At 43.0% G+C, this 12,105-nt stretch overlaps 1 protein-coding gene across 1 annotated transcript in view; it reads right to left on the reverse strand.

Moving 5' to 3' along the window:
- IMPG1 (interphotoreceptor matrix proteoglycan 1) overlaps positions 1 to 12,105 on the reverse strand; it is a 124,328-nt gene that overhangs the window by 73,189 nt on the left and 39,034 nt on the right. Inside the window, exon 5 of the mRNA XM_059723456.1 lies at positions 6,722 to 6,789. Coding sequence (XP_059579439.1) covers positions 6,722 to 6,789 — 68 coding nt within the window. The remainder of the gene's footprint in view (positions 1 to 6,721; positions 6,790 to 12,105) is intronic.

Here is a 12,105-nt window from a genome sequence, read left to right on the forward strand (position 1 = left end):
GTAGCTGCAGGAAAGAGGCAACTTCTAGCCACCTGAGGTGATCCCTACTCTGCCCTCCTGTAGGTGAACTGGAGCTAAGCTTGCAGCCCCCACTGGTGACCTGGGAGGCAGCTGCTTTCCTCACCCCTAGCACTCTCAGGCATTCTTGATGATTCTTGTTTAGAAAGTTTGGTACTGTCCAAAGGGCTGGAGTTGGCCTTGGAGTTTGAACAGGCTTGGCATTGTTCAAAAGGCTGGAAGTAGGGTCTCCATAGGGCTCCCTGGAAGGGCCCCTCGAATGGGAAGAGGAAGAGCAGAGGTCTGTGGGATAGTGGGGATTCTAGGGACCCCAAGGGAAGTGAACAGGTGTTATAGATGGCACTAGATAACTTCTCTCTCCATTTTGGTTGCAAATGCTAACATTTTTGCAAAGTGTTACTTTTCTTTTTCCAACTTCCTCCCTCCCCCCAAAATATAAAAAAAACAAACTTTAATGCCTGTACATAGTTTTTATACCTGGAAAAAGACATTTTTCCCTGCACAAATATAATACCTGTCCATGGCCTGAGTCTTGAGGGAAAAGGCAACCTAGCCTAGGAACTCTGCCTGAGATTTGGCCTAGGCATTGTGACACAAGGATTCTGCCTGCTATCTTGCTGTTAACTAATAAATGCTGTTCTATTTTAAAGGACCTGTCTGTTTCACTGCATGCAACTTTGGATACACACTATTCCCGTAAAGAAGTAGGGTCTCTCTCTAGGAACTGAGCCAGAAAACAACTCACTGGATTTGCCAGGGATAACCAGGTAGTGCAAGGACCAGAAAGTCTGGTTTCTGAGTCCAGGAAACCTGGTCCTCACCCATTCTAGAAGCTATGCCTCAGCTGGCATCAAGGTAGTACTCAAAGGCTGCATCTACACAAGATGTTTACCGTGCAGTAAACTAATTAGCTGTATAGTAAACATCTCGGTGTCTATATATGCACCCCTATGAGGCTGGACTAAACTAATTCACTTTGCAGGATAGTACTTGTAAGTAGAAATACTATACGTTTGTAGATGCTGTCTTGGCTGGCTGGGGCATGCAGGTGCTTCAGTGTTGGGGCTGCCTGCCGATTAGCCCCACACTGAAGCAGCCTTGTGCCCCAGCCAGCCCCTCTGCAGCACACTGAGACAGGGGGAGAAACCTTGGGCTAGCAGGCTGAATCCCTGGATGCCCTGCCAGAAGGGGCTGCTCTGATCTGGCTCAATATGCTGCACTCTTGGGCATGCGTTCAAATGGAAATAAACTCCCAGAACATAGCTAGACAGTCAAATGAGCACCAACACCCTGAGATACTTGCATAGTGACAGAAAACCTGACGCAACCAGAGGGGAACTCAGGTGCCTTTATGGGAACACCAGAAGTATGGGCAACAAACAGGAGGAACTGGCTCTCCTTCTGATAGATGAGGAATTTGACCTCATTGGGTTGACAGAGATCTGGTGGGATGGCATGCACGATTGGGCTGTGGATATCAATGGCTATAGGATCTACAGGAAGGACCACATTGGGAAGAAGGGAGGAGGGGTGGCCCTCAATGTGAAAGAGCGGTACCCCTCCCTGCAGGTCAGGTTTGATAGTGGGAAGAGGTCCCTTGAGACCCTCTGGGTCAAGATAGAAGGGGGCTCAGGAGAGGGTAAACTGATGGTGGGAGTCTACTACAGGCCTCCCTCCCAAGAAGAGAACAATCAGGCATTTTCCAGGGAACAGGATGAGGCAGCCAGCACTAAAGACCTGATTGCCATGACTTCAGTTACCTTGACATCTGTTAGGGGGATCATTTGGCCAGCTCTAGCAAGTCGGCCAATTTCTTGGCAACTATTGATGACTTATTCCTGTCAAAGGTTGTCAAAGCTAGGGGGGAAACCATTCTGGACTTAGTGCTTACCAAAGGGGGAGGATATGGTAGGCAACCTGAGGATTGGTGGTACTCTGGGTGACGATGACCATGATCTGATTAAGTTCACCATCCACCAGAAAGCTAGGATTTCAATTAGTAGAACACAGGCCCTAGATTTTAGTAAGGCAGGCTTTAACAAACTTAGGAGTTCAGTTAAAAAGCCCCTCTGTGATGAACAACTGGAGGATGTGGGGGTTCAGAGGCAATGGTGCCTCCTCAAGGGAGAAATCCTCTCTGCTCAAAAAGAGGTAATTTCCATGAGATTTAAAAACCGGGAAAGGAGCTAAGAGACCCGCTTGGCTCAACAGGGATACTAGATAATGTTTGAAAAAGAAAAAGGACAGATCTAGGCAATGGAAAAAAGGATCAGCAACCAGAGAAGAGTTCACTTATATAACCAGGGCCTGCAGGTATGAGATACGGAAAGCCAAAGCAGGCATGGAGATTAATTTAGCATCCAAAATTAAGGACAACAAAATGTACCCCATGTACCTGTAGAAGGACAAGAAGAAATCGAGCTCCACTGTGGGACCCCTACTGAATATGGAAGGGCAGCCAACAGTAGTTCCCCATGAAAAGGCAGAGCCCCTAAATGGTTACTTCACATCAGTATTCCAGAAAGCTAACAACAGCTGTCCACCTGTCCAGAGGCCCAAGGAATATGAGGAAGTCAACAGACAACATGAAATCAGCCCGACCAGGTGAGGGTCCTCTTAGAACAACTGGACAATTTTAAGTCCACTGGGCCAGACGACCTACATCCTAGAGTCCTAAAAGAACTGGCTGAATTCATAGCAGGGTCTTTGGTGAAGGTATTTGAGAAGTTGTGGAACTTGGGAGTGGTCCCAGATGACTGGAAGAGGGCCAACGTAGTATCCAACTTTAAGAAAGGGAGGAGGGATGACCTTGCAAACTATAGACCGGTCAGTCTGAATTTGCTCCTAGGAAAATCTTTTGAAAAAATTGTTAAGGAGGCCATCAATCACAAACTGGTAACTGACAGGGTATTAAGAAACAACGAGCACAGCTTTGTGGAGAGTAGGTCATGCTTAACAAACCTGGTGTCCTTTTAAGACCAGGTAACTAATAGTGCTGTGCAAAGCTTTGGATTGCGATTCAGATTCGGAGATGATTTGGATGATTCAGAGGCTGAATCTATGAATCCAAATTGAATTTCTAGAAGCTTTAGGCTTTTTGAATCGATTCGGAGCTTCCAAATGGATTTGGAAAAGATTCAGTGATTCAGAGATTCGGCCATAGGGTATAATGAGGAATCAATGAAATACCTATAACTTTGTTATTTTTAGGCCGATTCAGATGAAACTTGCAGTGATGGTATCTGCTGCTGAGGGCATAAAGCCTGCCAGGTTTCAGGGTGACAGGCACAGATGTTTCTGGGAAACTGCACCTCAAATTCCTGAAAGCAAAACTCATGTCACGTGTGTGTGGTAAGCCACAGTGGGGTGAAAACTGCAGGGGTTGTAGTTCTTGCTGAGTCCACAAAGCCTGCCAAGCTTCAAGGAGATTGAGGTGCAGTTTCCCAGAAACCCCTGCACCTGACTGCTGACAAGCAAAACTCATGACATAGGTGACACTGTATGTGTGTTAAGGCACAGGGGGGTGAAAACTGCGGGGCTCCTAGGGCCTTCTGTGGCCACAACACCTGCCAGCTGTCAAGGAGATAGGTGCAGGAGGAGTCTGGGTTCTGGGGCCCTGCACCTCCGGCCACAGGCAGGCAAAACTTGTGGGACTGTGTGTGTGTTCAGGTGCATCCTTCGTGGTGCTGGGGCCTCTGAACAACATGGCAGTGTGCCCCCTGTGAGGTCTTCTCCTCACCTACCACGTTGGCCTGGTCCACCACTGTAAATGATGGCAGATCAAAATAACTTAGCCGGCTCAACACCAATAGCACCAGCAGCATCAAAGGGGTGGCAGGGAAGGGGTTCGGGTTAGCAGTGCAGGTAAAAGTGCAGAGGTACTTGGGGAGTCAGATGTCCAGCAGGTCACAGTGTGCCAATTCCACTGTCTAATCTATACTGAGTTCATGAGTTTCTGTACCTAGCAGGCTAATGAAGTACAGTTCATAGGCCCAGCTGTGAAAAGTGGTTTGTAATTTGTTCCCTCTCAGGATCAGGCCTGAGAGGCTGGAGGCACAGTGTTTTTTGGTGAGGAATGTGCCCCCACAGGTAGTTGGGTTTTGTTGTCTTTTTGACTCTCCAGGTACCTCTGCTACATCTGTGCTGCTACATCCCCCTTCCCCCCACTCCCCCAGCTTGTCCCTCACCCCATGACGCCGCCATTCCATTTTCACTGCCTGGCTTTCTTGCCTGCATTGTGTGCCAGGCAAGCCTTTGGCTTCTTTACTATTCCTTCCATCCAGGACCAGGAGACACATCAACTGCATGTACTTCCTCAGCCTGACAAAGGGTTTTTCAACCCGAAAGCTTCCTAAGATATATTTTTCTAACTATTTCGTTTTTTTCATAATCAACATATAAACATAAAAACACAAGATAAGCCATTACAGCTTGACAGATGGCAGGCTTTGTGTTTGCAGTAGGCCTGCAGTTTTCACCTCCCTGTGCCTTAACACACACACACTTACCTATGTCATGAGTTTTGCTTGTCAGCAGTTTGAGGTGCAGTTTCCCAGAAACCCCTAGGCCTTTCTCCTTGAAATTTGGCAGACTTTGTGGCCTCAGCAAGGGCTACCACTCCTGCAATTTTTACCCCACTGTAGCTTAACACACACATGTGACATGAGTTTTGCTTGTCAGCAGCTTGAGGTGCAGTTTCCCATAAATCCCTGTGCCTATCAACTTGAAACTTGGCAGACTTCATGCCCTCAGCAGCAGCTACTGCCTCTGCAAGTTTCATCCAAATCAGCCAAAAAACAACAAAAGTTATAGATATTTAATTAATTCCCCATTATACCCTATGACTGAATCTCCAAATGTCTCTGAATCTTTTCCAGAGCGATTCAGTCAAATCGAATCAGAAAGGTGATTTGAATCTCCAAATCAAATTGGCTAAATCTGAATCAGAATTGAATAGTTGCCTATTTGCACAGGCCTAGTAACTAACCAGGTGGACGAGGGACATGAGGTAGACATCATTTACCTACACTTCAGTAAGGCCTTTGACTCTGTCTCCTATGAAATTATCTCAATTAAACTGGAGGATACTGGTCTGGACCAGCTTATGGTAAGATGAGTGGTTAACTGGCTTAGAGGCCGGTCCCAGAGAGTTGTCTATCCTGGAGGGCTGTCTCCAGTGGTGTCCCACAGGGATTGGTCATTGGACCCTTGCTTTTTAACATATTTATTAATGACTTGGGTGAAGGGGTAGAATACTCTATGATTAAGTTTGCTGACAATACCAACCTATGGGGAAATGCAGGCATTCCAGAGGATCAGGTAAGGATTCAGGGCAACCTACACAGACTGGTTCTATGGGCTGATCAGAATCAGAAGAGGTTCAACAGGGAAAAGTGTCGGATCCTTCATCGAGGTAGGAAGAACCTTTACCATAACTATAGGATAGTCGGTAGCCTGCTGCCTGATACAACATCTGACCAGGACCTGGGGGTTTACCAGCAGGGAGAATAGAACTCTGGTGTGCATCAGCTGATGTGTTGCCAGCAGATCCAGAGAAGTGCTCCTTCCCCTCTATTTGGCATTGGTGAGGCTGCAACTGGAGCACTGTGCCCAGTTTTGGGCACCACACTTCAAGAAGGATGTGGATAAGCTTGAGAGGGTGCAGAGAAGGGCCACTTGCATGATCAGGAGCCTGGAGGAGAGACTCTGGGAAGTAGGCTTGTTCAGTCTGAGTAAGAAGAGGCTGAGAGGTGACTTTGATAGCCATGTATAAGTATGTTAGGGGGGGAGCACCCAGATCTGGGGGAGCAACTCTTCAGGAGGGCACCCCTTGGGAGGACAAGGACCAACAGTCACAAACTAACTGAGGGAAGATTTAGGCTGGACATAAGGAAGAACTTCTCTGTAAGGATAACTAGAACCTGGAACACACTCCTGGCAGAGGTGGTACAGTCGCCACCCTTGGAGGTGTTCAAGAAGAGGCTGGATAAGCACATCATTAAGCTAGTTTGAGCTCATTAACCTCCTGTCTATAGCAGGGGACCAGACTTGATGATCTTCCAGGTCCTTTCTGGTCCATTGATTCTATGATTCTATGAAACTGCAGAATGTATTGCTCCGGAGTTTATTGTTCCTGGGCACATATGTGAACGGTACCCAAAGAGACCACATTAAGGCTGGGGTCCAAAGGAAGAGCGATTTTTTTCAAGGTTTGTATATTACACTAGTTAACAGGGCTTCATATCATACCTCTTTAAAAAAAAATCCTGAATTAATATTCTGACATCAGTTTAACTTCCTTGTTAAACATTTGAAAATAAAGAATTATGTAGCTATTTTCTGTCTGCTAATTTTGGTTAACAGCCCAAACTTTATATTATGACAGAACTACAGTTACCACTGTACTATCCTGCTGGTGACAAATTAAACTAGAAAAGGTTAGTTTGTTAAAATACACCCCAGGAATAAAAAATAATGTGGGAAGGTAAGTCTGAGTAACAGATATGCTGTATAGTATAGAAATTCAAATGTGCCCTATATAAATTATTTTGCTAAAGCATTTTTTCTTGATTGTACCTCACTGAACAAATGTTTCATACTTCTTTTGCATTTGCTAAATTAAATTATTCTAAATTTCAGCAGTAATTGTTTCTAACAATTCTGTGCTAATGGGCAGACAGAAAGTAAGTCATTCTAATTTTACCTGCAGATAGAGAAGAAATGTCCTCAAGTTTTTTGCTACCTGTCTTCTCTGGAGATATTTCATCTTTCCTATCAATCAAGGAGACATGAATGATTTAGTGATCAACATGGATGTGGTATTATCATGAACAGAAATGTAATGAAATTCTGTCTTTTATATAAAATGTAATTTTAAATTCAAGAAGTTTTTTAATAAAATATTTCTATCACCTCCTTAAGCAAGGCAATGGAGCAATCAATTGTGTCTGGCAGTTTATGGAAATATTTTTGTCTTGTTTTCATCCTAATAACCCTTCTTTCATTAAAAAGTAATTGTGTGAGATATATATACATCAATGAATTGTGCGACTGTCACAACTGTCATGAGCCAGCTATGAGATTTCATGAGTGTTGCTATTCTATAACAATGATGTGGGACCCACATAGGAGAAAACGTGATAATAATATTCATGTACAAATGATCAGGTTACATATTACGTCCTGTTTCTACTTTCATTAAAGCCCATGAAAATGTTGTCATTTAACTTAAGTTGGAGTAAACTGGGCCCTGAATAAGTAAATCTTGGTACGAAGATCCTCTGAACCAAATATTCTCTCCCTCACTGCACATCATCCTCAGATGAAGGATAGTGTAATCAGGTCTTCAGACTACTAATCTTTTAATTAAGGATCCACTGGATTCTCCTATATTACTTTCATTTTTCCTGGCTAATGAAAGGAAGTGACCATCAGTTGCCAGTCTACATGATAACTGTAATTGATCTCCTTCAAACAAATAAACCCAATACTTGACACCTCATAATTTAGATTCAAATCTGGAGCTAAACTTTGCAAGTCAGGTCAGTCTTTTCTACAAACAGAGAAATGGTACATCATATCTTTGTCCATCCTGTGTTACGAACACAATGTCCCAACTGAATCCAGCTCTGCCATATGTCTGTCTGAATCATTTCTACTGCTTCATAGTCATCTGTCAACATTGCATTATCAGTATTAAAAATACTTCCTGGTGACATGGAAGGGATTATTTGCACATCCAAACTGGATACATGAGTTCAAAACAAGTTGCTCATTCTCCAAAGTGGCAGAAACTAATATTATTATTTCTGGAATAAGGCCCAACTTCACAAAGATTTTTAGGTATCAAGCCCACATCACTGATTTCAATGGTAAGTTAGGTACCTAAATAGGATTTAGGCACCAAAAATACATTTGTGACTGTGGCCCTGAATGCCTCATTTAGTTTAGCTTAAAATTGCTGGTATTTTTTCATCCGAGAAGACTAGGTACAGGCATTCAAAAAGCCCAAGGCATAATTGATCCAAGTCACACAGTTTGCTGTAAGTGGCATAGTTTAAATCAGTAGCAAATAAAACACCCTTGGGGTGCCCTGCCCTTGGGGAGCAAATTTTAGATTGGGTTCTGCAGTTTTTAAACCAGTCTTTGTGTGCTGAATTTCTGTTCTGTCATGGTTATAGACTGGTTTTTGTACACTTGTACCGGTAAAAGTGTAATGTCTGTACCTGGCCGTAGAGTATAATATCCTCTTCTAGCAATATGTCCAAATCCCTCTTGTCTAAAAAGATAGTGGCTGTGATGTAGTCTGACAAATAATATACTCAGGTATAACAGGACTGGTAGCTCTTCTTGAAAAATTGTAGGAGGAGAAAACTGCATTTCTAATTAGGAAAGCTTCTTTGGGTAGATGTGATATCTTTTATTAGACCAACTGAGTAAGTTGGAAAAATGGTATTTGCAAGCTTTCAGGCATAAGCACCCTTCTTCAGGCATAGGGAGTTTCTGCTGTTCTGAGATCTCCAAGGAATGAAAGAAGCTAAAAGTGTGATAGGATGAAAACAAAAGTTTGGGAGGGGGACAAGGGGGAAATAGGTAAGTAAGGGAGACTGTACTGTAGTTGAGTTCTCCAAAGTAGAAAAGAGGCAGTCTGAGAAAAAGTAAATAGTTGGAAATTAAGAAGACAAAGGGTAGAAAAGGAGGGGAGGAAGTGGAGGTGGGAAAGAAAAGTTTAAAAGGACAGGTCAGGCAGGTACCTGGTGAATCAGGTGTCCCGACAGTGTGGGGACATGGTCAGGAAGGCCAACGGTACCTTGTCATGCACCCACAGATGCATCTCAAGCAGGTCCAAGGAGGTAATTCTCCCCCTCTATGTGACACTGGTCAGGCCGCAGTTGGAGTACTGCGTCCAGTTCTGGGTGCCGCATTTCAGGAGGGATGTGGACAACATGGAGAGGGTCCAGAGGAGGGCCACTCACATGATCAGGGGTCAGAAGGGCAGGCCCTACGAGGAGAGGCTACTGGACCTGAACCTGTTCAGACTCCACAAGAGAAGGCTGAGGGGGGGATCTAGTGACTGTTTACAAACTAGTCAGGGGGGACCAGCAGGTATTGGGTGAGTCTCTGTTCCCTCGAGCACTACCAGGAGTGACGAGAAATAACAGTCACAAGCTGGAAGAGGGTAGATTCAGGCTAAATATCAGGAGGTGCTACTTCACTGTCAGGGCAGCTAGGATCTGGAACCAACTTCCAAGAGAAGTGGTGCTGGCTCCTACCCTGGGGGTCTTTAAAAGGAGGCTTTAAAAGGGATGAACACCTTGCCAGGGTCGTTTGACCCCAGTACTCTTTCCTGCCATGGCAGGGGGTCGGACTTGATGATCTGCTCAGGTCCCTTCTGACCCTACCAACTATGAAACCAACTATAAATCCCATGTCTATGTTGACTCCATCATTTTTTGTATCCAGTAGATTTATGAAGTGAAGTTTGTAGGCTTGTCTATGAAAGCTGTTTTGTAAGTTCCCTTTGAAGATTAGAACTTAAAGATCAGAGAGGGAGTAATTGTCTTGTGAGAAGTGTGTACCCATAGGTAATTGGATATTTTAGTCTTTGATGGATTTTTGGTGTATGTTCATTCCAGTGCACAGCTGTTGTTTGGTCTCTCCTATACATTTTCCATTGGGGCATTTGGTGCACTGGATGAAATGTATAACATTTCTGGAGGTTCAGGTATAAGATCCAGGAATGATGATGGTTCTGTTGTGGGGTGTGGTTATTGTGGGAGTGGTGGAGATGTGTTGGCAGATTTTGCATTTTTTGCCTTGGCATGATCTGGATCCATTGGGTATGGTTTGGGTCGTACAGAGTTTGTTTCTGGTGATGAGTGAGGTTTGGTACTTATTTAAAAGCTAGGATGGATGGTTCTGGAAAGCTCTCTTTAAGAATTGGGTTTTTCATTTAGTATGGGTTGCAATTGTTTGAGGATTTTCCGTGTAGGTTCCAGGGAAGGGAATGCCATTACTAATGGTGTGCAGCTCATAGGGATTTTCTTTTTGTACTGCAGCAAATCTTCATGTGGTATCTGGGTGGCTCTTTCAAAAGCATGATCTATTTCTCTTGAGAAGTGTCCTTGTTGGGTGAAGACCCTTTTGAGATTTGTGAGGTGGCGATCACAGGCATTCTTCTTGGTGCAAATTTGGTGGTATCGGAGCACTTGGCTGTACATTACAGCTTTCTTGGTGTGTTTAGGGTGATTGCTGGTTCTGTGTAGATATGTATGTTGGTCCATGGGTTTCTTGTATATGGTGGTTTGTAGTTTACCATTTTGGATATTGATCATGGTATCCAAAAAGGAAATGCTGGTGTTCAAGTGATAGTTTAGTAGAGGGGTTATGATTATTGAATTTTGAGTGGTATCAATCAGAGACTGACTGATTTTTGGTGGAAATCAATCATTGCAGTCTCTGATTCATTTCCACCAAAAATTCAACAATTGTTACCCCTCCATCAGACTATAGCCATTCCTGGATCTTACACCTGCACTTCCAGAAATGTTATAAATCTCATCCAGTGCACCAAATGCCCTGACGGAAAATATGTATCCATCAAAGAAAAGTATCCAATTACCTGTGGGTACACACTTCTCACAAGACAATCATTCCCTCTCCAATCTTTCAGTTCAAAGGGAACTTACAAAACACCTTCCATAGACAAGCCTATGAACTTCACTTCATAAATCTACTGGATACAAAAAATGATGGACTCAATATAGACATTGGATTTATGACACATTACAACTTGCCTGACATCTGATTCACCAGGTACCTGCCTGATCTGACATTTACACTTTTCTTTCCTCCCTTCCTCCCCTCCTCTCCTTTTCTACTCTTTGTCTTCTTAATTTCCAACTATTTACTTTTTCACAGACTGACTCTTTTTTACCTTGGAGAACTCAACTACAGTACAGTTTCCTTTACTTATCTATTTTTCCCTCATTTTGTCCCCTCCCTAGCCTTTGTTTTCCTAATTTCTACCTATTTACATTCTTGCTAACATCCTATCACACTTTTAGCTTCTTTCATTCCTTGGAGATTGCAGAATAGCAGAGACTCCCTATGCTTGAAGAAGGGTGCTTGTGCCCGAAAGCTTCTAAAGAACTTTTTTCAATGACAGTACTCAGTTGGTCTAATAAAAGATATCCATCTGAAGTTGTTCATCTTTAAGACATCTACCCAAAGAAGCTTGCCTGCCTATGTCTTTAGACCAACATAGCTGCAGCCAAAAAACCCTGCATTTCTAGGGAAATATTCCTGTAAGCCAGGGCAAAACTCTCATTGTTTTCTCTATACTACCTTAATAGGAAACGGCAAGATTCATTTTGAAAAATACAGATGGTACTTCAATCTGAAACTTGTTACAATTAGAATCTTGTTTGCTAATGACTCCATATGCGAAAATTGTATTTGCACAGTAAATGTATTTTAACTGATACTTCTGCATGGTTCTAAGTTATAGTAAAGTACAGATGAGTGCATTTTGCAAGAGATCTGGCTAGCTTTGCAAAGTTGGTGCTGTAGGTGGGTATGGGTGTGCAAATTTTTTAGTGGGGATGCTAAGGTTTGCTATAGTTAACTTTGCATAATTGTTTATATTTTAAAACTGTATTTAAAATTAATTGCTTTCTGAAATTTTCATATTCTGGGCTACAGTTTTCCATGTTGAATATTTGAGATCTTTATTTCTTTAAGTTTTGAGTAAAAGCTTTTTAAGTGCTTTGGATTTCAAATGGGAAAAAAATATCATTGCATAGAAAAATAAAGTCCTACTGCTGAAATGACAGAAGTAGAAAAATCTCAGCTTTTCATGGAAATCACTATTACTGAGGATGTGACACTGAGTGAAGTGTTTTGGTGAAAACTGAGCTGAGTGGGAGAAAACAGAACATGGTAAATGCATAATATATTCTTAATCATGACAAGAATAAGCTCCTAGCATGAATGCTCAAGAAATGTCATGCTAAGAATGTAGAATAGATCTAGATATCTTATAAAGTGGGACTGAAAACGTTTTCTATGACTTGAAATAATGTGCAG

This window comes from Alligator mississippiensis, chromosome 1 (genome assembly GCF_030867095.1).
Source record: "Alligator mississippiensis isolate rAllMis1 chromosome 1, rAllMis1, whole genome shotgun sequence".
Taxonomy (NCBI): domain Eukaryota; kingdom Metazoa; phylum Chordata; order Crocodylia; family Alligatoridae; genus Alligator; species Alligator mississippiensis.